This window comes from Vigna unguiculata, chromosome 8, assembly GCF_004118075.2.
Source record: "Vigna unguiculata cultivar IT97K-499-35 chromosome 8, ASM411807v1, whole genome shotgun sequence".
NCBI classification, from domain to species: domain Eukaryota; kingdom Viridiplantae; phylum Streptophyta; class Magnoliopsida; order Fabales; family Fabaceae; genus Vigna; species Vigna unguiculata.
The window spans coordinates 9,626,986-9,637,924 of NC_040286.1; the positions used below are offsets into that span (position 1 = coordinate 9,626,986).

At 37.0% G+C, this 10,939-nt stretch overlaps 1 protein-coding gene across 2 annotated transcripts; it reads left to right on the top strand.

Moving 5' to 3' along the window:
- Positions 1-278: 278 nt before the first annotated feature.
- Positions 279-8,094, top strand: LOC114194562 (NAC domain-containing protein 92-like). Of its 2 annotated transcripts, none has more exons than XM_028084883.1 (5): positions 279-487; positions 679-892; positions 1,737-2,008; positions 2,098-2,497; positions 7,739-8,094. In XM_028084883.1, the coding sequence occupies exons 1-5, from the start codon at positions 482-484 to the stop codon at positions 7,918-7,920; spliced, it is 1,074 nt and encodes a 357-aa protein (XP_027940684.1). In that variant the 5' UTR covers positions 279-481; the 3' UTR covers positions 7,921-8,094. The 2 variants fall into 2 exon arrangements, with proteins under 2 accessions (XP_027940684.1, XP_027940685.1); XM_028084884.1 differs by having other exon boundaries at positions 2,098-2,490; positions 7,732-8,094.
- The last annotated feature ends 2,845 nt before the right edge of the window (positions 8,095-10,939 follow it).

Consider the following 10,939-nt stretch of genomic DNA (forward strand, 5'->3'; position numbering starts at 1 on the left):
GTATGTTATATAAGTTAGCACACGTGACATGACATGAAGAAACTTCATAGCGCTCATGCTAGAAATATTCTTAGTTGGTCTTCATAAACTTTCAACATTTTCCGGAATTTAAAAACATTGCATAGTATTTGTTCATTAAAAAACAACATACGACGACAAGGTCAAGAGAGTCATTTTAGTCCAAGTCTAGGTATCTTTCGTGGAATTCCCAGCTGTTCAATGCAACTAGACGGTAAAAAACCCACGTTTGGTGAAATCTTCACAAACACACTTGTCCCTTTTTTTCTTCTATGACTTCACACTCAAATTCTTTAACTTTTCTCATGCATGCTGATTACTCCGTACAAAGCTTCACCCTCTTCATCATCTCCTTTTACAATTAGAAAACCCTTGTAGTAACCCTCAAGTCAGTGTTTCTTGTGAGCAAAAGCTTGCTCATATAAATCATCAAAACCTGAATCCAAGAAAAGTTTTTCTCTCCATGCAAGTAAGCAACAACCGAGTCATTCATTATACAACATGTTTCTCAATTATTGATTCCTTTGTTTCTGAGATTTATATATACAAAATCAGACTCTCTCTATATAGTCTAATATTTCTTTAACCTTTTTGTTCACAAAAATTCCAAGGTGGTAACTAAATCAATTTGTTCATCATGTCCCTTTTTGTGTGCTACAGAAAGACAAGGAAATTGTTGGCAAAGAGGGTAAAGACATTGAAATGGAAGAAGACAAGAAGAAGGAAGAAACCCTACCACCTGGTTTTCGGTTTCACCCCACCGATGAAGAACTCATTTGTTACTACCTCACAAACAAGATTTCAGATTCTGATTTCACTGCAAAAGCAGTAGCTGTTGTAGATCTCAACAAATGTGAGCCATGGGATCTTCCTGGTACAGTTATATGTCTTACAAAAAAACCATGTTTTTTCGTTGATTATAAGATTCATCCATAGTTTTTTCTCCATGTGTCTCACTTTGCACTTCCCTTTTTCTTTTGCAAACTCATCTATGTATCAAGAAATCATAGATCTGTGTGGAAACTATTTATATTTGCTTCATTTTGTTCATCAATTTTAGTACTTTCTACATATATTTGATCTAATTTGCGTCCATGTTGTTCTGAAAATAGTCAACGCCATCTAGGGTTTCTCTATGATATACAATATACTACATACCCTTTTCACAGGTAAGTTATCTACTTGAATCAATTCATCGTGTTATAATATAACTACTTAACCTAATTTGTTTTTCTGCAATACGTTTGTATTGTGATAAGGTTAAAGTGTAATAAATTTGATTTATCCTCCATTATCTACAGTAAATTATTCTGAAAAATTGATATGATTTTAGTTATTCCGAGGTGGATATTTATCAAAGTATCGCCACTTTATGAAAGTGAAGAAGAGAAAGTAGGAATTTTGTTGAAGAGTTGATGAGAGTTATCACTATAGTTTCATAAGTCTCTTACATGTATAGAGATTTGAGTACGGTATGTATCGTGAAAATGTTTGTAATTTTTTATAGAAAAATAGTAAGATTTATAATTTTCATAAGAAAATTATAAAAAAGAAATTCACACTTCTTTACAGAAAAATTACATATCGAGTAATATATCACAAATATAAATATTAAGGTTGTCAAATAATTAAATATATTCTTTTGTTAATCAAGATAATGTTATTGTGTGATTTTGAAGGATAGTTCGTATTTATTTTTATGGTGAATATGTTTATAGGAAAGGCAAAAATGGGAGCAAAAGAATGGTACTTCTTCAACCTAAGGGATCGTAAATATCCGACAGGTGTGAGAACGAACAGAGCAACGAACACAGGGTACTGGAAAACCACCGGGAAAGACAAAGAGATCTTGAACAGTGTTACATCGGAGTTGGTTGGTATGAAGAAGACTTTGGTTTTCTACAAAGGTAGGGCTCCCAGAGGAGAGAAAACCAACTGGGTCATGCATGAATATCGCAATCATTCAAAATCCACCTTCAAAATCACTAAGGTATTGCACCTATATACACTTATTTACAACAAAGATACCAATATTTTTGTTTTTTTACTATAATATCTGACATTAACTCTGACATACAGCAAGATGAATGGGTGGTTTGCCGGGTGTTCCGGAAGAGTGGTGGAGCAAAAAAGTTTCCCTCTAATCCCAACCACACCAGAACACTGAACCCTTATAGTCTTGAACTTAGCCCTAGCATGGTGCCACCACCACCAATGATGCACCTGGGTGATCCTTCTGCTCATTTCAATTTCCTTTCTGGATCAAGAAACTACATCATCAACCCTTCGGAAAGGCTCTTCAGAGATGCTGCATCCACAAGTCTCAATGTCATCAACCTCCCTATAATGCAACCCCATTTCAACCATCCACCACCACCGCCACCACCGGTTGCAGCAGCAGCAGCAGCAGGGTTCACCATTTCTGGCCTGAATTTGAACCTGGGAGGAGGAGCAGTTTCCACCACTGCCACCACACAAACTGATAGAATATTAAAGGTGTATGTGAGAAGAAATAAGAACTGAGTTAGTTAGTTAGTTAGTCTGTTAGTAGGTTGTTTGGGAATGAAAGTTTGTTTTAGGAAAAGTATAAATAAGAAGGGGGGTAGTGTTGTAAAAGGGGGGTATTCGTTTTGTTTCTGTAAGTGTAAACAGGAGTCATAACAGATCCTGTGAGGGGGGAATTGTTGTCTTTCCCTGGACGCATTCTTTGAGAGAATAATAAAAGTCTATTTCTGTTTCTTTCTGTGTTGGTGTGAGTGAGTTCTGCCCGAGTAGCTTGGGTTTCTAGCTCTAAGAAACCTAACAATTGGTCCGACCTGCCGGATCCAAGGGCCTGTTATCATGGAGGGAAGAGTTGCTGCGTTGGAAAGGTGGACCAGCGAGAATGGGAAGATTATCTTGGAAATTCAAGAAAATCTTCACGAAATCAGAAATATGATTAAGAATAGCAAGAAATCAGAAGAAGGGTCTGAGAAGAGTTCTGAAAATGGGGAGAATTCTGTTAACAACAAGAAAGGAGTTGTAAAGATGATCAGAAAGGAGGAGTCTGATTCTGACAGTGAAGAAGAGGTCCAGAAGCAGTGGATGAAAAGGGTAGAGTTACCAACTTTTGAAGGCAGTGATCCTATGGGCTGGATTGCTAGAGCAGAAAAGTTCTTTGAGATTCAAAATATTTCTCCAAAAGAGAAATTACGATTAGCATTCATAAGTATGGAAGGAAACGCTAGTCATTGGTTTAGCTTCTGGAAAAAGAAATCCAAGAACCCATCTTGGGAGAGTTTTGTCGAAGCTTTGAATAAAAGATTTGGAGGCAAGGATAGGAGTACAGTCTTTGAGAAATTAGCATCCATAAGGCAGAATGAGGGAGTAGAAGAATACGTACAAGAATTTGAAAGATTGGTGGCTCAAATTCCAGATTTATCAGAAGAACAACTACTGGGGTATTTTTTTGCAGGATTACAAAGCCGGATCAGAAGCCAAGTAAAGCCACATGATCCAAGGGATTTAATGAGGGCAATGGAGATCTCTAGGGATGTGGAGGAGTCTCTTAATGAATCATGGGCAGGAAGAACAAACACCTATCGGACAACATCAGCAGCAGACACCAGATTTCAGAGAGGAATGGGTGTGGTATCAAGAACTGAGACTTTTAAAGGGGCTGGAAACTCTCAGTCTTCTCCCAGCAATATGAGTACAGCAAGGAAAGAAGGAGGGGGAACCTCATCTATGGGCTCTAGGACAAGTGGAAATCCAACAACAGGAGGGAGTAAAAACAGGGCAGTCAGAAACTTGCCTTACCCAGAGTACCTAAAGAGAAGGGAAGAAGGAAGATGTTTTCATTGTGGAGGAGCTTTTGGGCCAGGCCACCGCTGCCCAGAAAAAAGCTTGAGAGTGGTAATTCTAGCAGAAGATGAGGAGAATAGTGAGGGCAGAGAGGAGGATGGAGGAGAGGAGAGAATTGGAGTGTTGGAAAACAAAAGAATGGAGCTATCTCTGTTCTCAGCAGGAGGCTTAACGCAAAATAATACCATGAAATTGCAGGGAGATATCAATGGGCGAAAGGTATTAATTTTAATTGATAGTGGGGCGAGTCATAATTTTGTTTCAGCACAATTGGTGACAGAATTGGGATTAATGGTGGAAGATACCCCTCCTTACTGTGACAGATTAGGGGATGGACACAAGAAGCAAACACAAGGGTGTTGCAAAGATGTAGAAGTTAATTTGGAGAATCATGTTGTTAAAGAGACATTTTTCCTGTTTGAATTAGGAGGAGTTGATGTGATTTTAGGAGTGGAATGGCTAGCATCTTTAGGAGAAGTTAAGGTAAATTGGAACACCTTAACCATGAGTTTTAATGTGGCTGGAAAAGTGGTGAACATTCAAGGGGATCCCACTCTGACAAAAAGAATTGTGACACCACAAGCCCTGTTGAAGGAAACTGAAATTGAAGCAATCTCCTTAGTGTGGGAGTTGGGATTAACCAGTCACGAAGAGGAAGAAGGGGGGAAAGGATTGTCAGCCAAGCAGCAGGAGGAATTGGAGGAGGTTTTGCAGGAACATAAGATCATTTTCCAAGAAAAACTGGAGCTGCCACCAAGGAGGGGGATTGATCATAAAATACCTATCAAAGTAGGTGAAAACCCTGTCAATGTGAGACCATATAGGTACCCTCATCTGCTGAAATCTGAGATAGAAAAACAGGTGGAGGAAATGCTGAAATCTGGAATCATCAGGCCCAGCAATAGCCCATATTCCAGTCCAGTCATCCTAGTAAAGAAAAAAGATGGGAGTTGGAGGTTTTGCATAGACTATAGGGCCTTGAATAAGGTCACTGTGGCTGATAAATTTCCAATACCCGTGATAGAAGAGTTATTGGATGAACTACATGGTGCTACCTATTTCTCCAAAGTTGATTTGAAGGCAGGTTATCACCAAATCAGGATGTATGAAGGGGATATACAGAAAACAGCTTTCCGCACACATCAGGGCCACTATGAGTTCTTGGTCATGCCCTTTGGGCTAACCAACGCGCCAGCAACCTTCCAATGTGCCATGAACACAGTTTTGCAGCCATACTTAAGGAAGTTCGTATTGGTGTTCTTTGACGACATCTTAATCTACAGCCAATCATGGGAGGATCACATGGGTCACTTAAAACAGGTGTTGCATACACTGCAGCAGCAACAGTTCTTTGCAAATAAAAAGAAGTGTGAGTTTGGGAGACAAGAGGTGAAATATTTGGGCCACGTAATATCTAAAAAAGGGGTAGAGATGGATCAAGACAAGCTGGCAGCAATTCATCAGTGGCCTTTGCCAAAAAATCTTAAAGCCTTGAGGGGTTTTCTTGGGTTGACTGGGTATTATAGAAGATTCATCCGAGACTATGGAAAAGTAGCAAAACCATTAACACGTCTATTAAAGAAGGGATGTTTCTGCTGGAATGAAGAAAGCACTAAGGCTATGGAGGCTCTAAAGAAAGCTATAACAACAGCCCCTGTTCTAAAACTACCAGACTTCAGCCAACCTTTTTCCATTGAGTGTGATGCATCAGGCAGTGGGCTGGGTGCTGTGCTAACACAGGACAAACGTCCTATTGCTTTCTTCAGCAAAGGCCTATCGGACACTTCCTTAACTAAGTCCATTTATGAAAAGGAGTTGATGGCTTTAGTTTTAGCCATACAGCATTGGAGACCTTATTTATTGGGGCAAAAATTTACAGTATATACAGATCAGAGGAGTCTAAGGTATTTGTTAGAGCAGCGTATCACCACACAAAACCAGCAGAATTGGTTGGCCAAATTGATGGGATATGAATTTAATATTGTTTATAAAATTGGAGCATCCAACAAAGTAGCTGATGCCCTTTCTCGAAGGGGGGAGAATGAGGAGGATGACAAAGAATTGACTATAATGTCCATACCATTCTGGCAGGACTTCCAGAAGATATTGGCAGAAGTGGAAGAAGATGCAGAATTACAGAAGATCATAAAAGGGCTGAAAGAGAATCCTGGGAAGCAGGGGCAGTATACTTTAGAACATGGAAGACTTCATCATAAAGGCAGGCTCGTGCTATCAGCCAACTCTGCTTGGATTCCAAGACTGCTGGCTGAATACCATACCACATCTACAGGAGGTCACTCAGGGGTGTTCAGAACTTACAGGAGGATAAGCCAATCACTATACTGGATTGGAATGAAGAAGATGGTAACAGATTTTGTGGCTGCTTGTTTGGTGTGTCAACAACACAAGTACCTAGCATCTTCACCACAAGGGTTGCTACAACCTTTACCCATACCCAATGCAGTATGGGAGGACATTAGTTTGGACTTCATTGTCAGGCTACCAAAATCCAATGGGTATGATTCAGTCTTGGTGGTGGTGGATAGACTAAGTAAATATGGGCATTTCATACCAATTAAACATCCTTATTCAGCCAAGAGCATAGCAGAGGTGTTTGCCAAAGAAATAGTGAGACTACATGGGATTCCTGCATCTATTGTTAGTGACAGAGACCCTACATTTTTAAGTCTCTTCTGGAAGGAGTTATTCAGAATGCAGGGAACACAGTTAAACATGAGCACTGCGTACCATCCTGAGTCAGATGGCCAAACTGAAGTCTTAAATAGAACCTTAGAAACATACTTGAGATGCTTTAGCTCAGAACAACCCAAATCTTGGTCTCACTTTCTCTCATGGGCAGAATACTGGTATAACACCAGTTTTCACGGGGCAGCCCAAAAATCCCCTTTTGAAATAGTTTATGGCAGACCACCTCCTTCCATCAGCAGATTTATTCCAGGAGAAACCATTGTGGAAGCAGTAGCACAAGATCTCATGACCAGAGATGAAGCTTTGAGCCAACTCAAGTTCCACCTCGCAAGAGCCCAAGAGCATATGACGAAATATGCGAATAAACACAGGAAACAATCCTCCATCCAAGTAGGGGACTGGGTTTTTCTGAAAATTCGCCCCCATAGACAGGTCTCAATGCCCACCAGACTGCACCCAAAGCTATCTGCTAGATATTATGGTCCTTTTCTAGTGCTGAAACAGGTAGGTCCAGTAGCCTTTGGATTACAACTTCCAGAAACTGCCAGGATCCACCCAGTATTTCATGTTTCACAATTAAAAAAAGCAGTAGGCACTCATCAAGTTGAGAAAGACCTGCCAGAAGGTTTGCAAGGCAGGACCTCTAATTGGTTCCCAGAGAAGATATTGGATAACAGATGGGGACCTATACCAGGGAAGGAAGATGCAAGACCGCAAGTCTTAATTCAGTGGAAGGATAAAGGGGTAGAAACAGCTACTTGGGAAGACGTCACAACTATCCAACAGCAGTTCCCTGACTTCAACCTTGAGGACAAGGTTGCTCAGCCAGAGGGGAGTAATGATAGAATATTAAAGGTGTATGTGAGAAGAAATAAGAACTGAGTTAGTTAGTTAGTTAGTCTGTTAGTAGGTTGTTTGGGAATGAAAGTTTGTTTTAGGAAAAGTATAAATAAGAAGGGGGGTAGTGTTGTAAAAGGGGGGTATTCGTTTTGTTTCTGTAAGTGTAAACAGGAGTCATAACAGATCCTGTGAGGGGGGAATTGTTGTCTTTCCCTGGACGCATTCTTTGAGAGAATAATAAAAGTCTATTTCTGTTTCTTTCTGTGTTGGTGTGAGTGAGTTCTGCCCGAGTAGCTTGGGTTTCTAGCTCTAAGAAACCTAACACAAACACACCTACTTTCTGCTCACACGGTGACCCAAATGAATCATGATTTCAGTTCCAACATGGTCACTCCTGCTGCTCACGGTGTAGAGTATGGTGCAGACATCACCAATGCAAATTCTCATGCCAATAGGTTCATGTCCATCGATAACTGCATGGATCTAGACACTTACTGGCCTTCCTACTAAATTCCCACCCATTATATGTTTCATACATATATATATAAATCTAGTACTCAAACTTTAGTTCGATCAGCTTAATGTTTATGTTTTTTGAAGTGCGCTTTTATGTCTCTTTCAGGTAAAAATACTTTGTCACACAAGACTTTGTGTTATCTGTGCCAAGATAAATTACCTTTTTCATGTTGTTCGTGTTTTTCAATTGCTCTCTTATAGATTCATAACTACTATATATACACCTCATGGTAGTGTTTTTAGCCTCTTTTCCCTTATTTATGATAACTTGTTCCATTTTTATTGTTTTATCTTTTTCTTTGTCAGGGAAAAATAAATTCACTTATCTTTTTTTAGCTTAGATGTTCATTTATTTATACCATTTTGTAGTGGGTCTATTCATGTGATTAAGGAAGGTTCAAGTGAGGCTTAATTGTGATTTAAGCTGTGTGTTTTATGCTTAATCCTTGTTTGATTAAAGTTTAGCATTAATTCTGTGTTGGTTGCGTATTCACTCACAGTTATATGGCAAGAGCTCTTCTCTCACTATAATCTACTACTTTGCAATTTCTATCTCATTAATTATTCAGCCACTAAGAGAAACAACCGTTCTGAAAAGAAAAAAGAAGAATGAAAAGAAGTGATGACTATTAACTACTCTTACATCATGAAGGTTTTTTTTTTTTTTTTTTTTTTGGAATAAGAATTCTCTGCTTGAATATGATTTTCTGTGATATTTTCTTCATTAGTTTTCGTTAGATCCCTCAGAATTTGTTCTGATTTCATCTTTTCTATTTATTTCCTTGACATACTGGAATGCAAAAGACGTAATAAACAATAGGAAACCAGAGCCGAGGAAATATTCACTCTAAGAAAGAGTGAAGCGGGAGTTTTCTTCCTAGGAGGTGACATGTATATATTATAAAAAAGATAACATGTTACAATAATTTAATTTTCTCAATAAAATAAAATAATATGATAAAAGTAGAGATGCATGCTTTTATTGTCGCTAGTATAATGTAAGTTTACTATCACACAATATTAGAAACTCAAACAAATTGATCAGTTGTAGGTTTTAAATAACTTTAGGAAATTTTAATTTAACACTACTCAAATATGTTTTGAGTTCAAAGAAAAAGTTATACAAAAAATAATACGAAAATTTTAATTTCGTTAACTTTGTTTGAATTTGATTAGTGATTAAGATGTAATTGAGTTTGTATAGTGTAGATAGGACTTTTAATAGTGTAGGTTGCAAAATGTGACAACAATTGTGGCATTCTAATAGCAACGACAAACATTTGAATGCAACGAATGAGAACAACAACGAAGTGCAGCTGTAGAGAGCAACAACAAAGACCAGTCACGATGAGTCACGATGGAAATAAGTAATAAGGAAGGAAGAAAATTGCAAAGTGAAAGAGATGAATGCACGTTATAAAAACTAGCGATAACACAGATAATATAGGCGCGTTTATATGTTCGATTTTTTAATTTTAATATTTAAGTTAACATCAGTAATAAATATATAATTAATTTTAAAATAATTATTAATGTAAAATTAAAAATAAAATATGCGTACAATTTTTTTAAATAATGGTTTAAAATAAAAGAAGTTTTTTGAAAAACGTTAAAAGTAAATTATTTATACAATAATTAATTTTAAAAATAATTAAAATTAAAATTGGGATAATGAAATATAAATATAAAAGAGAATATATTTTTATATATTGTTATAGATATTGTGAAATGACAGAAATACATTTTAGACATATAAATAACAATTTTAAGAAAAAACGTCCTTATTTATGTAAATTAAACTTTTAACAAAGATGATAAGAGGAAATTATTTGTTTTACCAACGATTCTAAAGAAAACTGTCATTTCCCTTTTTGAAAAAGAAAAAAATTAGACTTTCAACAACCGTTATAGAAAGAAACTGTAGTTGTTTGTTAAAATGGGTAGTGGAAGACTTTAAAGATATATAACTTCATGTTAATGTTAACTCTCTTTTAATAAATACATCTAATAATTACTAAATACGTAATTAATTACTTCAATCATTAATGAAGTTGAAATAAAGCTAACAATTTTTCTATGGTAAAAGGATAAATATATCACTGTTTATTAAACTAAATTAACTATTTATTCTATAAATAATAAGAATGAAAATGTCATTTATCCCTCCTAATAAACCTTTACACAAGAAATTGTATATTTGGATGTTTCGCGTGGTTAATACGTGACTTTGAATATCTTTCTTTAACTATAGAAATTTTGTATGGTTTAAAATTTTATATATTGTTGTATAACTATAGAAAAAATGCTAATTATCGATAGTATTTTACTAGCAAATTTAGATTTATCGATGACGGTTAATTACCAACAAAATTATTAATGGATGTCGTTATTGCATTTACCAACGGATACAGTCCATTAGTAATGATTAATTATCGACGAATCTTGTTGTTGAATTTATCGACGAACAATATTAGTCTGTAATATCATTTATGAAATTGTTGACCTAATTAACAACGGGCTTATTGACTGATCCGAGCTATTGGTAATGTCGTCGATGAAATCAGAATTTACAATTGAGATTCCCTCCCCAAAATTTTATCAAAGGAAGCCAAAGTATAATTTCGGATTCCCTACATTGATGTTGTCGTGCCATCTCTACTGCCCATCGTGATCTGCCATGAGGTTTGTGGCCTAAGTGTCCTTGTTCGTGACACCAGAGTGTCCCTGCATGTGACATATTCTTCTCCATGAGTTGCAGAAGCTTGTCGTCGAGTCATCAAGAGACACTATCGTGGTTGTTGTCGCACCAGCCATTGAAAGACCCTTCCACCTTCATTGCCACATTGACAATTGAGGTATGTGGTGATTTCATTGTTGTGGATTTGGTTAAGCCTACCTCTCTATATGTGGTCATCGTCTGTGCTGCTGTTTGCTTTAATCAATTTAGAGTACAATTGGTTTGACAACATTAATTTGAATTACGTTTGTCTTTTGTGTCCTTTTTCATTCATGG

What these genes read in the sequence shown, in the direction of transcription:
- LOC114194562 (XM_028084883.1), top strand. An exon ending in TGAGCCATGGGATCTTCCTG is followed by an intron (nt 893 to 1,736) that starts GTACAGTTATAT and finishes ATATGTTTATAG; the next exon opens with GAAAGGCAAAAATGGGAGCA. An exon ending in CCACCTTCAAAATCACTAAG is followed by an intron (nt 2,009 to 2,097) that starts GTATTGCACCTA and finishes TCTGACATACAG; the next exon opens with CAAGATGAATGGGTGGTTTG.